At 39.1% G+C, this 22,904-nt stretch overlaps 1 protein-coding gene across 1 annotated transcript in view; it reads left to right on the forward strand.

Annotated features, from left to right (window-relative positions):
* The first annotated feature begins 580 nt into the window (after positions 1-580).
* The window catches only part of LOC135195514 (uncharacterized), a 185,062-nt gene continuing 162,738 nt past the window's right edge, over positions 581-22,904 (forward strand). The window contains exon 1 of the mRNA XM_064221750.1: positions 581-873. Within this exon, the coding sequence (XP_064077820.1) occupies positions 790-873 (84 nt within the window). The 5' untranslated portion in view covers positions 581-789. The remainder of the gene's footprint in view (positions 874-22,904) is intronic.

Raw genomic sequence — 22,904 nt, forward strand, 5'->3', positions numbered from 1 at the left:
GGACGAAGGAAGCTTAACTTTCCTCAAATGATCGAGATAGAAGACACTTCTGAGTTGGTATAGCGAGATGACTTAACCACTCCCTGGATATATCACTGAAAGACTTGGCCTGGAACTCGCTGGAATACTTGGAGAGCAAAAACACCGAAGCTCTGAATAAAAAGTTCGACATTGAGAGCATTTGATTTTACTGCCCCGTCGTGCGTATGAGGATAGGAATACGAGTTGGCCCATGCAGGTGGGGGACATAGGAGAGGGGGGATTGAGTAAGGGGGAGGGGGTGCAAAAGAATGAAGCGTACGTAGGTTCTGGGTAAGAGAAGACAATGTAAAGGAGACAGTGACTGGAATAGAAGCTTTTTTTTCGTGGGGAGATTGGGGTAGGGGAGGGTGGGGGATGCGTTGCAAATGGAAGGGGTTGTTTTGGGGGGAGGGGGCCCCAGGAGGAGATTAGGAGGGAGGGGGGATTCCAGCCAAACGAAGACCACTCTCGCTCCAGCGCAATCTTTCTTTCTCTTTCATTCTCTCTCTCCCTCTCTCCCCCACATACTCGCTGGTTCGACCCACACACCAGTAGTCCGCCAGTCCTCAGTCAGCCTCCGAGTGGTTCGGACGTGTCTAAGGAGTCCCGCTCTTGCTTGTCTGTCCGTCTGTCTGTCTGTCTCTCTAACCTCCCTCCCCACCCCAAAACCACCCAACCCCCAAGGAGAAAAAAACCCCCCTTGATCCTCAAGTGTCCTCTCATAGGATCCGAAAAGTGTCCTACTCGGAAGTGCCCCCCCGTCCCAAAATGAGGTTCCTGCTTGGATTGGTTATCTGCGTGGCCCTGGCGGCTGCCGTTCCAGATCCAGATCCGCAGAGCGGGCTGTTTAGGGTACGTGAATGCCACCAGATACTTGGCACTCGAGTGCCACTTCGGGTATTCCTCAGATTCTGGAGACTTTGATGTCTGGTTTTTCGTAGATTCTTTCTCTCTGAGTAAAAAATGACTTTCGTTTATTCTCTGGATTTAAAGTGTAGAAATGTTGCTAAACGAAGTCCTTTCCTTCACAGGACAGAATGATTCAAGTTGACTTCTAAAATTAAGAGTTAAAGTCTCATCTGAGGAATCCCCTGTCTTTTTTACTAACAATTTTAGCATGACTGAAGCAAGTCTATCGAAGAATGACTCATTCGGAAAGTAGCACGCTTCATTCTGTAGCATGATTCTATTAAGTTTATATTCTTAAGTAAACCCTATTGATAAGAGGAGTGCGACCAAACGAAAGAGAATTTGCCACCTAAGAGTATCTCGTCGCCATCTGCCCACCTGTCACAGCACGGGAGCCTCTAACCCTGGAAGTGATTGCGAGTGAAAACTAGCTAACCCAAACTAACTTCATACGAAAGTGCATGCGATTGTGTCCTGACTAACTGAGACGACGAAGAAAAAGCCGAGCTTTGCTTTCAGTGTATCACGAGTGACCTACAAAAGCATGGCGTGTGAGCAGTTGAGTCTGGAAATGAAAAGGAAAGTTATGGACCTGCGTGAAACCCAACCTGTTGCTCGGGTATCCTTTAGCCTGAAGGAGAGAAGAAGAAGAAGAAGAAGGTGAAGGAGACTGCTGGGTCGTCTTCTGTGTCAAAAGATGGGAGACTGGGTTCCTCTCTGTGAGATTCGGCGAACTTGCAAAATCACCTCAACTTTATGAAATTAAGTTTATGTATACGAGGGATATTGATGCTCTAGGAAATTGTGAAAATGATGTAAATTGTTGTACTAATTTTGAAAGGCTAACTAACGGCTGGATCTGTTTCTGATTTTTACCCTGTCAATGCTATTTTCTAAGAATCACCATTGCTTCTCCTTTCTCGCGAACTTTCTATCATTGCTTTTAACTGCCGTCACAAGTGTGTGCATCTGTTTGATCACCTAAGTGCATAGCTGTATGCGTACATGAGACTACTAGACGCAAGTATGTATGTATGATTGCAAAACTTTCTGTCAGGGAAATAAAACAAAATATATACAGGGTCTTGATGTACTTTTTGTCAGAACTGTATGTATGTATGTATGTATGTATGTATGTATTATCACCAAGTAGCTACGAGTATGGAAAAAATTTTATATTATATATATGTATACCCACATTTTTTATATATATATATATTTATATTATAGTATCTATATATATATGTTAAGTATATATATATTTTATATGTTATATATATTAAATTATACCATTAATAGTATTATATATTAATAAAATTATTATATTCTTTTACATTTTTTAATTATCACTGAACTACCATTTTCTATGAGTTAAAATTTGATGTTTCAGCCTCCATTCTTTCCTGTTTTCACGTATTCTCCCAAAATTTACGACTCGTTTCACCATTAGCTCGACCACTCCACTTACCTCCCGAGCCAAACCACATTCGAGAGAGATACGCAAAACAAATACGCCCTCACGAATGTCAATTAGAAAAGCAGGCGCAAACACCCACAGCTGTCGACGATAATTACGCGTTTTCCAGAAGCCGAATGAAGACAAAGGAGAGAGAGAGAGAGAGAGAGAGAGAGAAAGAGAGAGAGAGAGAGTTCAATGTGAACTTTAGTGTATTGTTTGAGGAAGTTCGTGCGTATGTGGGTGCGTCTTTTCACAGCCATGCCCGAAGGGGATCTCGCATTTTGTCATTTTTTCCCCTCCTCATTTGTAACATTTACCCGGTGGGTTTAAGCCGCCTAATTTGGGCGTGGTTCCTTCAGTTCCCCTTTTTCTTTCTACTTTCGTCACTTCACAAAAATTACCACCAAGTTTTCTTGCTTTACCAAGACGCATAGACAATATTTTGCAAAACATATTTTACATAAGATTTGGACTATTTTGGATAGAAAGTTTGTGTAAATTCAGCTCCAGACTGCTAGGTTTTGAGTTAGAAATTCCAAAGGGTTGTGTTCTTATACCATGAATTAGTATATATATAAGTATATATATATATATATATATATATATATATAAATATGCATATATATACATATGTATATATATAAATGTATATGTATATATATTTCTGTCGAGTACCCCTCTCCCTTAAACCAGAAACATAACTGTATAAAATGAGAGAGAGAGAGAGAGAGAGAGAGAGACCTGTCTTACCACGTCGGCGAAGAATCATCATCACTTTTACTTCGAGTGGCCCGAAGACTTGCTTTTGTGTCACCTTTTTCTCCCGAATCCTTTTATTCTGTTCTTTTCGAAATACCGGTTGGTGGTGGGGTCAGCGGATAGAGAAGTACAAATCATTCTTTACTTGAATTTTATTATATTTATATTTTATTATTTTATGTATTTTAGTCTTTATTATTACTCTTATTGGTCTGTAAGTCTGCGGGATTCGTCGTGACCTATTGCCGCTCTTATCTGATTGCTCAAGTTTGTTGCAAGTGTCAGTAAGAACTTGCTTTGTGTGAAGTAGGAAGGTTAATCTTTAGATGAGCCCTACTTACTGATCCAGGCTTGGGACCGGCTTAAGTGTGTTTTTTTCTGACATATTATTATTCATAAAATGAGCACAATCTCAAAAATCAAGCCTAAAATACTAATAAAATAGTAAGCATACATTCAGAGAATTGGTTGGGACCGGCTTAGGTGGTTTTTAACTTATTATTATTATTATTATTATTATTATTATTATTATTATTATTATTATTATTATTATTCATAAAGTGAGCACAATCTCAAAAAGCAAGCCTAAAATACTAATGAACAAGTAAGCATATATTCAGAGAATTGAAGAGTTGCGTGTAAGAATTAAAGAAGGAAAAGAGAACAAAGAAGAGGGAATAATGGTGAAATGCGAACGGAAAGAATAAAACAAATAATGCGCAATATTTTTACAAGCCATTTTCAAACCTTTGTTTCACTTCTCTAATCTACGTTATTAGCAGAAATCGCTTCGCCTCTTCAGCGACTTTCGCTTTCTTTGCTCACATTAAATTTTTTTCTTCAGAATTCTATCATTATTTTCTTCTACTTTTATCGAAGTTTTTTATATATATAATTCGATCATGATTTTACAAACCAAGCTTTTTATTCGCGTCATACTTTTCACTTCGGTGTTTTTCATGACTAATTCGCTAAAGTGTGGAGAACATTTCAAGCCTTTTCGTGCTCTTTATCGTATTGTTGCCTATTTTAACGTAATTTAGCCAATTTTTGTCTACGTTTATGGGATTTTTATTATTAACATGGGTTTACTTACCTTTATCACAATTTTACATGCTCTCATCATATTTTTTGTGCATACTTTCTTAATAAACTTACATACTTTCCTCTTAGTTTTACACACTACCAAATTTTTCTCATATCTTCAACATAATTTCGCATACCTCCTTAATAAATTAACATACTTTCCTCTTAGTGTTACACTACCCAATTTTTCTCATGTCTTCATCATAATCATATTCATACTTCTCGCATGGTATTTGCACACCTTCACCAAACCCCCTTTTTTAATTACTTTTATCACATTGGCTGCTTTGCGTGACATCCCTCCTCCTGTTTTAGGTTCGTGAGTGCCGTAATCTGTTGAACGCAGCCAGCCGCATGCAATGAAACTACTATACGCCGTCTAAAGTGATGTCAGCGTTCGGAGTCGCGTTCATTTCGGTCGTTAGCCGAAGATAATTAGTGGGTTTGCTTGTCACCAGTCTTTTGACAGTGAACTTTTTCGTGATTTCGGATGGTTTGACAAGGAGATAAGGAGATATTTAAATGAATGCGTTGGTTGGTTGTGGTATTGGTGGGTTTCAACGTTTGTTTGGTCTCTGTAAATATATATATATATATATATATATATATATATATATATATATATATATATATATACATATATATATATAATATGTATATATGTGTGTGTATATATGTATGTATATATATGTGTGTGTATGTATGTATTTATATATGTATGTATGTACGACGCATGTATATAAGCATATACATTCATTTTTGTGCCCGAAAATGTGTAAAATACACATTTAGCTCTTGGATCTCTGTCGTTTCCACTGATACATTTCCTGTGGCTTCAGCTGATAGTTAAATCACGTGCACACACACACACACACACACACACACACACACACACACACACATATATATATATATATATATATATATATATATATATATATTATGTGTGTGTGTGTGTGTGTGTGTGTGTATACACATATTTCCGAAGTCATAGTCATAACGAGACGGTCGAACACCGTCCCGTACGAGAGAGAAAGGGGTTGTCAGTTGCAGAGCATGTTTTTGACCCAGTCAGCGAGCCAGCTAGCAGCAGCAGCAGTGTAGGCACCACCTCACCGGTGGCAGCCTGGAATTACACGTTTCTTTTTTTTCTCTCTTTTCTCACCGCTTCCTTCCTTTTTTCTTTCCTAGCAGAAGTACTTAATGGTCGACTCTACCCAACAGCTGCCACGAAACGATCAACTCCTTTGTAGAAAGACAAATACAAGTGTCATTCTTATCTTTTTTTTTTATCGAATCTATTGAACCTTTGGATACCTGGGCCAGTTTTTTTCCCTCTAATTAACCCACCTCTCGACTTTGGTAGGGTGGGCACAGCAGCCGCCATTTTCCCTGGGCGATTGTGCAATGAATTAACTGGATGACTCTCGAGAGCCGAATGTCCACATTTTACGAGAAATTCACCGTTGTAAACAAGATTTCCACATTCTCTCCGCTCTTTTAATGAACATTTTTAGTCTCTTTACGCTACTGGAAGTTACTGGCTACGAACTGACGGGTTATGTAAATTTGTGCTCTAAAAGCGGGCTGCACAGTGATTATAATGTACCCTCCATTTGGGCAACTGCCCCTCTTATTTTTTTATCATGTCTAAAAGTCGTGATCCTTAGCTTGTTCAGCTCGATACAATTTGAAACAAAAAATGTAGTTAGGTCACTTAAAGCCCAGAGGAGGTTGAGACAAATGCATGTTCTGTACAAGCAGGCAGGTATTGGTGATGCTCGCGAGTATGTATGTGTGTGTGTGTATATATATATAATATGTATGTATGTATGTATGTATATACATACAATATATACACATACATACATATGTATAATGCTTCTATATACAAGCTTGCTTCCATGCATATGCAGTCTCTGTAAAAAGCATTTGAACCATGCACCCAAAGCACATGCATCCATAGCTACATTTGAGTGAATCTCTTCTATGCTTAAAATGTAAACATGCGGATGTAGATGGCAGATATGTAGTAAGCTGCTGTCAAATTACACGGCACCGACCTCAGCCAATCAAGGCGTAAATGTTCAATAAAAACATGACCTCAGGACAAGACGGAAAGTGAAAGGGGTTTCTTGACGTTGAAAGACCACCACAGCTCGTAACCTCCCCTCACCTTCACCTAGTGGTTTTTAATCTCTCTCTCTCTCTCTCTCTCTCTCTCTCTCTCTCTCTCTCTCTCTCTCTCTCTCTCTCCGTTTATTCACGAATGTCATTTAACTGATTGTAACTTGGTGGTTTTTCATTTCCTCTTAATTAATTGTTTTGCTTGGTATTTCATTGTTTTCCTTGGAATATACATATACTGCCGTGAAAATATTTTCGTTAAGTGGTCTTTACGTTTCGATATTATATGAAAGACTTATTCCCTAAATAAGGCATAAAAACTTACTGGAGGGCCAGTTCATTGATGATATGATTATTGTGAGAAGTTTCAATCCATAGAAGTAAAGATTTTAACGAATGAATCGCCATAAGCACGTTCCTATCCATTCCACTCCATTCCATAAATATCACACGACGAATTGAATGGAAACACGTTTCCTCAGTTTAAGCCAATTTCACTCAAATCGGTGTTATAACGGCTCTTTCGGAATTCCGTTCTCGAGGACTTGCCTTTCCCGAAAACATTCGTTCAGGAGATAAACAAGACGAAGGAATACGTCTTCTTCTTCTTCTTCTCCCTTTCCTAACTGTGACTTGCCCACTCCATTATGACCTGTGCCAAGAGGCCGACCTTTATCTGGCTTGCTTGCGTACCCCTTCCAATACCCCTCGACCTATCTCCGTGTCCTCCTCCCCTCCCCTTCCCCTTCCCCTGGTACCTTCAGGTATGATACCCACGGATGCTCAAGTAATAAAACCAGCCGAGTCTCGACTAAAAGTAAAAGTGAAAGTGGATTTAGAGGAGGAGAGAAGGAAGAGAGCGGGAGATTCCGACCTCTCGAAAAGTGGATGCTGGGCACCGCCAGAACGGTCTTCCTTCTTAGGAAGAAGGAGGAGGAGTAGTGAGAGGAGGAGGTGGATGATAGGGAGGAGCTACAGGTTAGGAAACAGTAAGAGTAGGAACGTTTGTGAGAGTCGACAGAAATGAAAGGCGTCTGTCTCTCTCTTTGTCGTTTCTGATGGAATCCACCCTCACACCGAAAGGTGGAATTTTTGTATGAATCAAAAGCGAGGGCCCGTGGATCCTATAAGTTCCAAGGGCCTCCGGGATCGAAGCTGGTAATGGATGAAAGTGAAAACGGCGGCCGTGATCTCCCGAAGTCGTGTTACGATGCCGTTCAAAATAGAAGTAAATTCGATGAAAAGAGCGCGTGATTCGGTGGGGGGAGTTTAAACTCTTTAGTGCAGCGTGCAAAATTTAAAAGGGTGGATGTTGTGTGAGGGAATGGTTTTTCACAGCACGGAGGAATAAGTGATGAAAAACGAGAGAGAGAGAGAGAGAGAGAGAGAGAGAGAGAGAGAGAGAGAGAGAGAGAGAGAGAGAGAGAGAGAGAGTAAAAAAAAGAGAAAGTTATTATTCTGCATACTTACTTTCGCGTGTTTGCGGAAATATTTTGTTACCTTCTGTTAAATGTAGAACAGTTAACCGACGCAAAATGAGGTTTATGGCCGTTGGAACCTTGAAAATATGATTCAGACTGAGCGAAAATGAAGCATTCAGAACGTAAAATATAATGAGAAGTAGAAATGAGAAAATACATCTTCCAGATCATCGAGGCTACTTCTAAAGAAGTTTGAAAATTTTTTATCCTATCGCCCAGAAATTTATGATTTTTAAAGAAATTCATAAAGAAATAGATGGGGAAAGGACATTGTTTTTTAAAGCAAAGGTGTAGTATATTAAAAGCACTTATTAAACATTATTTTTCCACACTTTCTCGACCCAACAGAAACCAGTTTTTTTATTAGCGCTAATTTATTGATGTAAATGGAAGGAAGCATTTTTTTTTCTTTTGTGATGGCTTAAAATACTTTTTTAATAACTCCGTTTAGCACTGGTTCACATGGTGAGGGCACGATTCATCATGCAAACTAGTCTACATCACACAGAAGGTTTGAGGTTACGATATAGAAATACTAATATAAGCGAAGTTGGTGCTCTTGTTTTTCAAGTTTTCATTCCTGAACTTGCTGTCAGAAAAAAACTTTTCAAACTACGAATCAACAATGGAAAGTTTTATCTAATGCAGTAAATTTCAAATGAAAATAAACGACACACGTTTCAAAAATCAAATCACCGGGACTGCAAGACACTTTCCCTCTCGTTCGAAGACACCGGGTACGAGGAATTTCCCAAAAAGTGAACGATTCTCTCTGTATGTGCGCGTGTGTGTACGTGTGTATGTACGTGTACGCTCGTGTACGGAATCGGATACATTCTTGAAGAGGTCGGTTGTAAATGCCATAAGGAGATTATGAAAAGAAAACGTCTAGTGTTTACGCAACGTGTTATTATCTTTGACATTTGGAGTTGTCCACTTCTCAGCGCTTGCGCAAAAGTGCATACGGTAGTTCGGAAACGGAAAATGAAGGGCAATAAAACTGTAAATGTTTAGTAATAAAACCCCCCCCCTCTCTCTCTCTCTCTCTCTTCTCTTCTCCTTCCCCTCTCTCTCTCTCTCTCTCTCTCTCTCTCTCTCTCTCTCTCTCTCTCAGGAAAATAAAAGAAAAGAAACTAAGAAACAAAGGGGTAAACTTATGTGTACGGTAGTCTGAGAATTAGAAAATATAATCCTAAAATGATTATTGTCAAATTAAGAGAGAGGTGTAGCATTTTCAGAATCATGGTGAATTTACGGAATAGACCATACCAATTGACGAAGAATATTGGCAAAAGAAAAAATAAATAAATAAAAGCTTTTGCATTTTCCATCCGTGCCTTTGCAGTTTTAATAAGTTTCAGGTATTGAAACTCTTACCATTAAGAACGGGGAGATTTTAAAATAGCCGCTATTAAAAATACTGAAAATCAAAGTTGATAAAAAAACATCGGTATAGTACAGATAACAAACAATTAATATATAAGATTAGAAAGTCACAGCTATAATGATATCAATTTAAAGAGTCAAGTGAAAAAAAAAAAAAAAGAATGGCATATGAGATCAAATATAAGCCATTGCCGCTTGCACCAGAATGCCGAGGTTTGTTGCGAGTGTATGTTAGCCATACCGTCAGTCGTCGACTTGGGACAGAGAGATTTACGACTGACTTACGGCAATCTCATTTGTTTACGATTCGCCGTTCGTCAGAGCAGACAGACTATTTCCGTCTCGTGTTCCCGAGGCGGACCCGCGCTGTTACGCAAGCGGGATTTATCGATCCCCGAAAGCTCAGCTGTTGTTGACTTGTGAGTCAGCCCTTTTTTCCCTCTTGGGAAACGGGTTCAAGGCCAAGAGACCAAACAATGAATCGGTAAAAATACGAATGATATTTCTCTCATTATGCGTTTATCAAGAACGTCTCGTATGCACGAGGTCGACACCCACGTTAATTTGTGGATTTCAATTCGCCCTCGGCAATTGGCTAATGGTTGATCAGTCAGAGGTATGTAATTTGGAGGTAATGAGACCTCAGTGTAATGGTCTTATAAATATACGCCTATTCTTGTGGTTGAAGATAGATTGTCATTGACGCAATTTTTTCTTCTGCGATATTCAACAGAATTTTTTTTATTTGGATGAAGATTTGACGCAAATTTTCTTTTGTGTGACATACAACATTCTCTCTCTCTCTCTCTCTCTCTCTCTCTCTCTCTCTCTCTCCTCGGCATTGACGTGGTGGAGAGTATAAGTCTACTGCTATCTAGGTCGGGCGAAATGTCGATGGGTGATTTCAACGAAACATTAGAAAGTAATCAGATGACGCATTCTTTGTGATCGTTGGTTCATTTAAAAGAATAATTTAATTTTTTGTAAATAAATTGAGGTGTAATTTGCAATACTTAAAAATCAACTTTTAGTATAAAAATAGTTTTAATAAGTAATTTTATCCACTTTTCAAGCGACCTTCTAAGATGGAAAAGTCTCCATGGCCACCTCTGTTCAATGCTGAGGAATATAACAGGAGTGAGCGTAGATGTGTTTAAGAATAAGCTCGACAAATATCTAAGCTGCATCCCAGACCATCCAAGATTGGAAGATGCAAAATACACCGGAAGATGTACTAGCAACTCTCTGGTAGACATTAGAGGTGCCTCACACTGAGGGACCTGGGGCAACCCGAACAAGATGTAAGGTCTGTAAGGTAAGGTAAGGTCAGTTTTCGGAAGCTTTAGGGGTAACGTGTCCAAGTTAAAACAGCATTCGCAAGTCACTCGATCAGGACGTCTAATACTATTTGCTAAAGCGTCCAGAAGGAGGCCGGACTATGCAAATAGGCGAGTTCATTAGAGACAGGAAGAGAACAGGAAGACGAGAGAGAGAGAGAGAGAGAGAAAGAGGTGCGGTTAATGTGCAAGAACATCCGAGTAGTCTTAACTAGTATTATTCTGTCATGGCGGATATGTAAAATATTTCTTCATCTCCTGTCGGCATCTGCCAAAGTATGGGTGGGGCGGGGATGGTTAAGAAAGATTATGTTGGGGTGGGGGTGGAGGGGGGAGGGGAGAGGTTGGGTGTTCAGAACTTCTGTTCGTGCTGAGGTTAAGTTCGATCTACAAAATTGCCTTTGTTTGGGCATAAATTTTTGGAAAAGCTTGGAATAGTCATTTGTGTGTGTGGAGAGAGAGAGAGAGAGAGAGAGAGAGAGAGAGAGAGAGAGAGAAACTCATGACTCATTTAAATCGTAAACTGGCGTCACAACAAGGAAGGTCGCTGACGCCGCTACCTGTCTGAGTGAAAATATCCAGTCCAAGATCATATTTGTCGCTTAGAGAGAGAGAGAGAGAGAGAGAGAGAGAGAGAGAGAGAGAGAGAGAGAGAGAGAGAGAGCAGCTTTCAGATTTGAATTCTCCAGAGTTTGTCTTTCTTATTTGTTCCCAGATGGTTTATGAACTTTTCCCAGAATTACGAGTAAATTTAGGTAATCAGAACTAATGAAACTTATCGTAACTGAGGAAGAGTATAATGATTATCGGAATGTACGTAGATTTGTCTTTTATAGGGATGCAGTTGTAGCGTCATCGCCTTCTTTCTCTGCATCTTAGGGTAATATGATACTTTAACTAATAGACTTACATACATACATGAATAAACATAATATATGTTGTTCATTTCATCCCTAAAGGAGAAAATCAACATCAAAGACAAAAATAAATAATATACCGTTCTGTAATGCAATTTCATGTCGTAATTTCCATAATCTTGATGCTGAGTTGCCGGCCGCTAATGGCATCCAATTCTTGTCTAATGACGTCATGCCTCGTTACCACTCGGGGAAAATGACATTGCATCCAGAAGTATCAGTTGACAATTTATTCGTCCTTCTCGAAAAGATATCAAGTTGAGATGCAACAGCATCTTTAGACCTTGGTGTCTCGTACAAGGCGTTGTCACTGGATGCGGTCAGCTTTCTTGCATTTGTCTATTGACTTTTTTTAATAGTTTTTCATGGACTGTTTACACACACAGATATACGTATATATATATATTATATATATATATATATATATATATATATATATATATATATATATATATATATATGTATATATATAATGAGTGAGCGTGGGGGAAAGATTAACAATGAATTATGTTGTCTCGTCGATTTTTAATACATTTTTACGTAAGCGCAAAGAAGCATAATAGCGAGAGAAAGCTAACGATTTTAAATATTACGTATTACATATTAATACTTTTTTATATATACGTATATGTATGTATGTATATATGTATTATATATATATATATATATATATATATATATATATATATATATATATATATATAGTATATGTATGTATGTATGTATGTGTGTGGAAGCTTTTGTGCGAACATAAAACCGTATAACCCAGAACGTTTTCCAGTGGATTATGCATTGAAATACTTGTCCTTCGAAATAACGACTCCCCATGCTTTAACAAATGGCCTCCTTTTTCGGAATACGTTCCATTGTTGTGTTTCTGGAACTGAAAATCGTGAGGAGGTCTGGAACGGACGGATGAACGAACGTACGAACAGAGCTCGTGACTACCGCGGGCTTTTGCAACGTCTGGCAATTGTGTAAACACGGACCTCCCCCAGTCAAAAATAGCATAAGCTGTAAGGGCGAAAATCATGAGGTAACAAGTATGCAAATTGGCTCTTAGGTCATTTACTATCGTCCATCTTGAATTCATGACTCTTGTTAAAAAGTTTTTTTTATGCAACGTTGTGTAAGGAAAAATGTAAATAGGTTGCTCCACGATAAAAAGTAGCAACGTTGCACAATTAGCAACGTCACAAATTGGTTGCTGTTAAGTAGTTTGCTGTCGTTAGACGTTTAGAAGTTTATATATTGTTTGAAATAATAGATTTTTCGTCTTTTGTAAGAAATAGATTCATGAAACCCGGAATTCGAGTGGACTGATGTGAAAAAACGGGATTTTTTTTGTTTTATTTAGATTATTACTGGGAAAACAAATAGTTTTGATGATATTGTTAGTTTTTTAATCACAAAACTGTAACCTGGGAATTTGCGCTCAACATATCTTTACATAATATCTTTATATGATAACGTAATTATATGGTATTGCTACTCCTGGTTTCGAATTTTTTAAGTTTTCATATTATATATATATATATATATATATATATATATATATATATATATATATACTATATATATATACACTTGGATCATTGTTATCACATTTTGTGCTTATTTAGGTCCATAAATGTTCAGAGATTAGTAATGCATATATATATTCCATGAGGCCAGTCAGTTCTCGAACTGAACATGCGAGATTAAATATAAAAAGTTATGACCTTAGTTGATACTGACCACGTCTGATTTTGTGAGGGAAAACACGGTCTTCACTTGACTATTTTTTGCCGTGTTCATCACCGGGTAATGAATGCTGATACAATCTTTTTTTTTTTTCAAATTCTTCTCCTCTGACGTAGGTAAAACTGATCGGTCGGATTCATTCTGAAGTTTTTAAGGTTGTATAAATTCTATGGAGGTGTGATTAAAGTAGACTCCCCCGTGATATTGCTGTGAACCTTTAAATAGCATCATTTCGCTTCGCGTGTCACGAGTAAGTAGAACTGATGTTATACTTTTACACCTGGATTATATCGTCATCTGGAGTACTGCGTAACGTCAATAAAGTCTTTTAAGTTTTAAAAGGCTATTTACGACTCCAACTCGCCGATAGACACCGTCACTCATTAGCGAGTGATCCAATACCTGTCACGCTCCGGTAATGAGATGACGAATTAAGACGTGTCCTACGGAACGTACGAAAGACCGGTAGTGTAACGCCGTCTGCGGTCTCCAGTTGCCGAAACCTGCGGCTTCTTTTTACAGAAGAGGAGAAAGGGGCGCCCCCTTGGCACTTTCTAAGGACCTGCGGCGTGTGTGTGCGTTCGTAACTTGGAAATGCGCCGTGGGTCGCGAAATAAGGAAATGACGAAAAAGGAATTAAAGAGGCAGGAATAAAGACGAAGGCATAACGAAGGGCAAGAGGGCGCAGTTTGCGCTTTTCAAAGCGGTGCGATCGGAAATACGAGGCGCCTCCGAATGTAATTGTGGGGTGGGTCACGAAATGAGGAAATGAAAACATTAAAGAAATAACAATGGAAAGAAACAAGCAAATGGACGAGTCATTATTGATGGCGTAATGGCAGAAGTCGATAAGATACGTGCTAGCTTCGGTAGGCTTAACGTGCGCACGTGCTTTTCGTTTTTGGTTAAAATCGGCGATTTGCAAAAAGGTTTGCGTTTTATGTTTCGGAGATTACGAAAAGCTGTGTGACATTAATTTGCTTCATTTATTTTGCTGACAGCTCGGACAATGTCAAGATTACTTGAATAACATAGAGAGAGAGAGAGAGAGAGAGAGAGAGAGAGAGAGACTTTTTTTATATATAACTTGGAAGGTTATGGGACTCAGGTGGATTCCTTTTTCCTTTAATAACAGAAAAAGAGGTGGGTTGTTAATTGTACTCCTTATCATAACTTAGAAGGTTATGGTAACCAGGATTCCTGAAATAACGACCTACACACACACACACACACACACACACACAGAGAGAGAGAGAGAGAGAGAGAGAGAGAGAGAGAGAGAGAGAAGAGAATCGAACTTCTTTTCATAAGTAGGAAGGTTAGACTCAACCTTCCATTTTTTCCTGACCGACATCAAGTACCTGGAAGCATCCCGGCGTCTCATTTTCTCCGGTCAGCTGCTGGCTGGCTGACTGGCCGGCCAGGAAACTGGAGGAAAGAAGTTTGGTAATCATGTGGTCAATAAGAGGCGGTTTAGGAGCTGATTTAATTTACGGTCATTGAAGGACTTGGGAAACTAACTCTCTCTCTCTCTCTCTCTCTCTTCTCTCTCTCTCTCTCTCTCTCTCTCTCTGTGGGGACGTGGTTTCAGCAGTCCCCTCTGCTAATGAGGATTACTGCTCGGTCGAAAACAATGTGTAATTAAACTCTTGTTTGTAATTAGGTTGAGAGGGAAAGTTCAATGGTCATTAGTGAGGGTAGATATATTCCGTCTGCTCGTCCAGGGGTTCGTGGAATTTGATCGTCATCGATTGAAGGGTTCGGATTCAATTTTGCACCTATAGGTGTATCTGCTTCGGGAGAGAGAGAGAGAGAGAGAGAGAGAGAGAGAGAGAGAGAGAGAGAAAGTATATCACATGATTCGACAGAGTAGTATTCACCAACGTATGCCCTCTCTCTCCACATTCTAGATGCGAGCCTAACAGTCGAGTAATAGCCAGGCGCCTTGTTCATTGCTTAGGTCACCAGACGAGCATAAGAGAGAGAGAGAAAGAGAGAAATTGCGTGTGAAAGAGATCGAATCAAGCAAAAACCTATCAAGAACGACATTGATTGCAATTAACAAGCACCAGACTGAGTTTAGCCCTAACTCCTAAACTAAACATGGAACGTTGAACTACGTGGTGAAAGCGATGATATGTTTCTCAGGAAGACAGTGTACCTGATGTGTGACATTTAAAATCAATTGGTATTGATTCTCGAACTCGGGGGGGAAAAAAAAGGCAAAGAAACGCCCCCACAAAGTTGGTATCTAAAACTGGAGAGAAAAGAGATAAACACAAAAGGCCTCCGGCGGAATGACGTAGAGATGGAAACTCACACGTGAGGTCGAACTGATAAAATGTAATTAAAGAAAAAATTTTAGAACTCAAAAAAAGGAAAAGATGGGAAAGTGAAATTGAGTAGCTGTAATTATAATAGCGTTGCTTTTTCTTATAATATTTACATGGTTTGGAATAAGAAATCTGAGAACGAATATTAATTAAGTTCAGTAAACAGCCGAATGGATGATATATTGAATAAATAATTGAAATGAGGGCGATTAAATATTTGAATAAATAGGTTGATAGATAGATAAATAAATAAATATGAAAGAAAAAAACTTACTGTTTGAAGTAGCACGTCACAGTGTGTTAAATAAGGTTATATATATATATATATATATATATATATATATATATATATATATATATATATATATATATATATATATATATATATAAACTTAGATAGTTTCCCTTTAGTTGCTTTTTTCTATGTCATTCAAATATGCGAGTTTTCGGATTCAGCGTTACCAATTACAAAAGAAAGTAAATGATTATTATAATTTTCATCTTCCCTTATAAATGACATCACGTATTAAACAGAAAGCATTCCAACGTGAAGTTCGTGATTAGAATTGTCGACTTTAAGCTTATTATAATGAATTAGAATTATATATACAATATATTCATATACATACACATGTAGTATATGTATGTATATATTTAGTATGTATGTATATATATATATATATATATATATATATATATATATATATATATATATATATATATATATATATATATATATATATATATATTATATAAGTAGAAAATAAGAAATAAAAAGAATGAACAGGAAAATGCCTTGGAAAGAATATGAAGAAAGGAGGGACATAATAAAACTCAGAATAAAATGTTGAAAGTAGAGGGCTATTCGTTACTTCAAGTTTCATCAGTGACGTCTATCCAAAAAAAAAAAAAAAATAAAATAAAAGAATGAATAGGAAAATGCTGTGGAAAGCGTATGAAGAAATGAAGGACATAAGAAAACTCAGAATAAATAAGGACAGAAGAATTCAGAATAAAATGTCGAAATACAGGGCCATTCATTACTTGGAATTTCATCAATGACGTCCGTACAAAAAAAAAAAAAAAAAAAAAGAAAAAAAAGTAGGAGATTGATAAAGACAATCACGTCTGTAGAAAGTGTTTGAGAGTGGACAGAGCCGGTTTTGATGCTGTGGGATCATCAAACACTGCCATTGCAATGCATCGCGAGTTCTTTTGCAGTGTCGGACGGACGAGAAAGTTTTCCCGTCGAGAGCATCTTTTTTTTGACATCCATCTGGTAGTAAGTAGGCTTGGCTGGCATTCGTATGCAAAGAGGGGCCCAGTCGCCGAGGAATGCAGTGATATTTGTGGGTTATTTATTTACTTATTTATTTGCTTATTTATTCATGTCAACTTCGTTCTTAATAATCCTGCATTTACCTCTTAGCTAGAGTTGCTTCCCACACAAGCGATTAGTCTTCCTATATATATATTATATTATATATATATATATAATATATATATATATATATATATATATATATATATATATATATATATATATATATATATATTTATAGTTCTCAAGTTCATTCGTTAAAAACTGCACAGTTCTCGAACGAGAGAAAACGAACACTAAGAATAATACGGTAAGAATGCAGTTTGCATGATAGCACTCGGATCCCTTTTTTTTTTTTTTTGTACTTGTATAACGAGACAATGGCGGCAGGCTTTAGAAGTCCTCGTTAGCAGGGCGTCGGTGTTGCTAAACGATGCCCCGAAGAATGAAAGCGATTGATGTGCTGAAGAAACCCAGAGATCCTGCTTAATTAAGGAGATTGGCGCTGAAGTTGTAGAATCTTTAAAAAGTTTCTCTCGGCCGCTGCTACAATTAAACAAGTCCGGTCGTCATGCCGGGGCGTCTCTCTCTCTCTCTCTCTCTCTCTCTCTGTATGTGTAACTCTTGCAACATCAGAACTGAAAGCTGCCTTGCAAGGCCCTTCTTGCTAGACCTCCTCCCCTCCTCCTCCCCTCTCCCCGCTCCCCTCTCCACCATGGACCTCTACTCCCAAGTCTTACTGCATCCGGAGCACTACTAGGCCCTAGTCCCATACCCTCCTCTCACTTCCTGGCCCTCTTTCTTTCTTTTTCTCTTTCTTTCTGTTTCTATTATCTTGCGTCTCCTTCGACTCTCTTGAGTGGGAACTTTGCCTTCGTGGGAATATATGCCAAGAGTCGAACGCAAAGGCAAAAGACACGACGGATCTCATCAGGAGAAAGATGTCTCGTTTTGTTTGATCGTCAATCGTGTTCGGTAAATGAGCGCTCTCTCTCTTTAAACATATTAACCTGTTTGTTCTTGGTGAACACACCCTTGCATCTTTGTTCAGCAATATTTACTCCAAGTGAACGCACCCTCTCTTCCCTCGTGACACATTAGGTTAGCCACTCCAAGTGAACGAACCCTTTCCTCCTAACGAACGCACCAAGTCATTCAGCCTTTAATAAACGCGCGCTCACTTTTTCCCTGTAACACACACTGCCATTTTAAGACCAAATGACGAAACGTGGGTGGACGACTCTGTAAGCCGTTTTCACTTCGTTTATTTCTGACCTTACTAATTGTTCGTCATTTTCTTTCCATTTCTAAAAATACAAATAAAGGAATGACCGCGGCAAATGAAGTAAGTAATCATGCTTTTTTTTAAAACCCCCAAGAAACGGCACAAGGGTCTGAAGGAGTCATTGAAAACAACGTATCATTAGAAAACCTCAATGGGTTTGAAAAGGTGACAGTGTATTTCTAGTTACCATTAGGAAAACCTCATGGCTGTTAAAGAGGTGACAGTATATTTCCAGTTACTATCTGGAAACCTCAATGCATTCAAGAATTCACAGCACTATATTTCCAGTTACCATCTGGAAACCTCAATGCATTCAAGAATTTACAGTGCATTTCCAGTTACCATTAAAAAAAAACCTCATTGAATTAAAAAGGTTACAGCATATTTCCAGTTACCCAATATGGTCCCAAAGGGCTCACTCGAAATAGTACATGAAAGACTTTAACCCAATTAGAGGAGAACCAAGGGCCTCGGTACATTATCAGGGTAACCCATGACCCACTAAGTCTCAGTGGGTCCTCGGGTAACCCAACTGACTCGGAATACATTACGAGTAACCCAGAAGCTGTCGATGGAGACTCTAAACTTTCAAATTGGTAAGTTTGCGGTCGGGGAACTTGGAGTGAAACGAGATGTTGGTCTATTCTTGCGGGAAAAGTAATTGCTGGGCGTTTTTTTTTTTTTTTTTTTTTTTTTAATCGACAGAAGTTGCGGAGTTCCCGTGGATGGCGGAAAAAAGAGAGGAAGAAGAAAAGAAAACTCCTCGGGCTATTACTTTGTCATTCCTCTGATTAACGTAAAATTGTACCTTTGTACACTACAGCACCTTTTTGTAGTTCGATAATTTGAGAAATTGATCTCTCTCTCTCTCTCTCTCTCTCTCTCTCTCTCTCTCTCTCTCTCTCTCTCTCATATTTATATACTCGTTTCTTAAATTAGGGCGATCATAATAATGATAATTTTACCGATATTAACAATCATCTCCACTTCTCTCTCTCTCTCGCTCTCTCTCTCTCTCTCTCTCTCTCTCTCTCTCTCTCTCTCTCTCTCTCTCACTTTATATTTATTTGTTTCTTAGTTAAGGGCTTTCATTGTAATATGATAATGCTATCTATGTCGACAATTACCTCCACATATTTTCTCTCTCTCTCTCTCTCTCTCTCTCTCTCTCTCTCTCTCTCTCTCTCTCTATTTATTTGTTTCTTAACGGCTATCATATGTAGTAATGATAATTCTACCAGTATTAACAGTCATCTCCATTTATGGTCAGTTTTCTTTGAACACAAGAAAGTACCATCATCACATTCTCCCCTAATCCTTACAGAGTAAACACTCCTTATATATTTGCCGCTGGGTTTGAATAATGCATTTCTTGTGCTGGTTTGTAAACAGCGCAGGTGCTTTCGCTTATATGTCTGCGTATATGAAAGCAAATCCTTGTCCGAATGCAGATTTCGAAAGTAAGAATGTGTGACGAACGTTTCGTAGTGTTACGTTCAGACGGACAGTTGCAATGCGTAACGGGTTTTTGTTCATTAGAGACTACTTTTTGTGAATAAATAAATGAATGTAGTTTTGCGTTCAGAGGGACAATTGCAATACATAACGGCTTTTTGTTCATATGAGACTATTTTTTTTTAAGATATATAAATAATAAATCAATCAAGTCAGTCAATCAATAAATGCGAAATAGATATATAAAAAATATATATATATTAGTTATATAGTATATTATAATATATATATATTATAATATATATATTATATATATGATATGTTTATAGTACTAAAGGTTTTTTTGGGCCACTAAGGAAAAAAATGAAAAAGAAGTTGGCCTAGTACTTTCGGTCCTATTCGGACCCTTTACTGAGGCATACTCAGTAAAGGGTCCGAATAGGACTGAAGTACTCGCCAACTCGTTTTTTCATTTTTTTTCCTTCGTGGCAAAAAACCTTTATTTATACATAGCATCACGTTTTATATACTTCGTGATCAAGTTATTCATATATATATATATATATATATATATATATATATATATATATATGTGTGTGTGTGTGTGTGTGTGTGTGTGTGTGTGTGTGTGTGTGTGTAATGGTGGTGTATGGACGTATGAGTTCATGCGTAGCTGTGTATGAATTACACACACACAGCTACGCAAATACAAATAACAGAATATCAACAAGTCATCATCATTTTTTCCCCTTAACTGATCGCTGACACTGAAACCGAGGGGTGTGTGGCCAGTGTAGGCCGCCGGTGTAAGATTACCGAGGGAAAAGGTGTCAGTGTGTTAACGATGGCAGACTGAGGTTTAAGTGGTAATAGCGAGTCCTTCCTGAGTCGGTTTTGCCTTTGGGTTCATTGCTTCGTTGTTTTCCCTGCGTTTCTTTCTTTCTCTCTCTCTTCTTCTTCTTCTTCATCTTCTTCTTCTTCTTCTTCTTCAGTGCCTGTCATTAAGCCGCTGCCGCATGCGTCGGACCGCTACGTTTTTTTTTCTTTTAATTACCAACGTTTAGTAGGCCTAAGTTTACGCTGTCGCCATTATTATTTTCCACTCTTACTTCTTCCTAATGAACACCATATTCTCGGGAAGTTTGAATTTAAGGTCAATGATAATGATAAGTAAGCGCCTCAGTGGCGTGATCGGTATGGTCTTGACCTGCCACCTCGGTGGCCGCGAGTTCTATTCTCGGGCACTCCATTGAGGTGATAGAAGTTCTCTCAACGTGGTTCGGAAGTCACGTGAAGCCGTTGGTCCCGTTGCTGAATAACCACTGGTTCCATATAACATAAAAACACCATACAAACAAACAAAATAATCATGATAATATCTCGCGTTGCGTCATCATCATCATCATCTTTCGCATTCTCATTCTTATCATCTCACTTATGTCATTTCATACGTCTCTCCAAGTCCATTTGCGAACCGCTGGACCGAGACCTTTCCAGGACGAAGCTGATAGAAAAAGTGAGCCGAGTTATTACAGCAGGAGGAGGAAAGCCAGTAACAGCAGCAGCAGCAGTAGTAATCTAGAAAACCGTTCGCGGTCAATCCAGTACTCTAGGCAACGGATGTGGTCGCAGATTTTTACGGTTTTATCATAGGGGACCGCAAAGCGGCTTTCCTTTAAATTCCTTTCACCCAATCCGTCCTGGCCCAGGTACTACTTCCAATCATTCCATCTGGTAGGTCTCTCTCTCTCTCTCTCTCTCTCTCTCTCTCTCTCTCTCTCTCACCCATATCTGTCCGTGAAATCGTCTTCTGCTGGAAGTGGGCACTGATGACCTGGAGATCTAGACGCGCGAATGGTCAGAAATGCTCGGCCATTCTCCATCGGGTATGAGGGAAAAGGGGAAGTTTCTTTAACTTATGGAACCATTAATTAAACTATCTTGGCGGGAAACGTTCCAGAAGCTGCTCGCTTCGGTAATGTTAGGTTGGAGTAGTCTGGATGCTGCTGGAGGCATTGCCTTTGCAACAGCTCCTCCAGCAGAGCGAATCGACGCGAATCCGTGGATCAAGAATGATAGGAATTCCTAGGTTTTCCCTCGGAGGTAACGAGGCCATCCACTCGCTTCCTGGCCACAGCATTTTTCGATGATGACATTCCTGGGTGGCACCAGGCCCCCGGTTGATCGGTCGACAAGACGTGGCCACTTGATGGGCCAACTTTGATGGTTTCCATTTGTAAGAATCGTGGTTTTACAGATTCTTCGCGTTTCGCGGAACGTGCTGATGGCAGCTAGGTTTTACTTTCCGTCTTCATTGAGGCAGTATCACTCGGAGTTGAGATTTGTCTGTTATAAGAGAACGTATATTATATTACGATCACTTTGGCGTTCATAGTATGACATTTCCTAATCTGCTGGCCATGTTCTGAAATACTTGCATATATATTTATGTGCATGTGTTTCAATCAAGTAGGATATCTACGGTTGTGGAGAGAGAGAGAGAGAGAGAGAGAGAGAGAGAGAGAGAGAGAGAGGATCCTGTGCAAGAGGAAGAGAAGAAAAAAATTGGAGAAAATAATCGTGTTTCTAGATCAACTGTCATTGACCGAAATGTTTTGCTTATCTTCGGTCTAGATCTAGTGAATATTTTTGCTGATTCCTACCTCGTCTTGCGTCCTCTTCTCCATCCTTCTTGTTCATCGTCTTCCTCTTCTTCATTGTCTTCTACAGGAGGAGGATCTTCTAATTCTTCTTCTTCTTCATTTTCTTCTTCTTCTAGAGAGAGTCCTCCTCGAGACCTGCCTATCCTCCGAGCCTGTTTGAATGTTCTCGCGCCTCCCATCAAGATTCTCTTTATAATCTAAGCCAGCCTAACCGGCTGTACAGATGAGATTTTCGCTTCCGAACCGGATAGAAATAGAGAGTGGTCCTACCTTGGGTGGGTCCGACCTGGGGTAGGTAAGACCTGGGGTGGGTCCGACTTCCTGGAGGAAGGGTGGTCATAGAAGGCCCGCTCCCTCTGGTTCCCCGGTTTCACCAAACTGGTCTTGTGTCTGCCCATTTCAATGAATGGAGAGTCCGGTTCGGTGCCGGAAGCGGAATTTTTAGAGATTCATTCCCGTCTGTCCAGCGGTGGCACTGCTCCCAGGCGTGGCGGTTTTGCAGTGAAACAGCGGGCATTTACCCCGTCGGTCTTGTCTCTTTTCTCCTCATTGGGGCATTCTGGCTATAGTGCCATTCATTTTGCGAGTTAATTGTACCTGTTTTCTATGGAAACCTGCTTTC

This window comes from Macrobrachium nipponense, chromosome 16 (genome assembly GCF_015104395.2).
Source record: "Macrobrachium nipponense isolate FS-2020 chromosome 16, ASM1510439v2, whole genome shotgun sequence".
Classification (NCBI taxonomy): Eukaryota; Metazoa; Arthropoda; class Malacostraca; order Decapoda; family Palaemonidae; genus Macrobrachium; species Macrobrachium nipponense.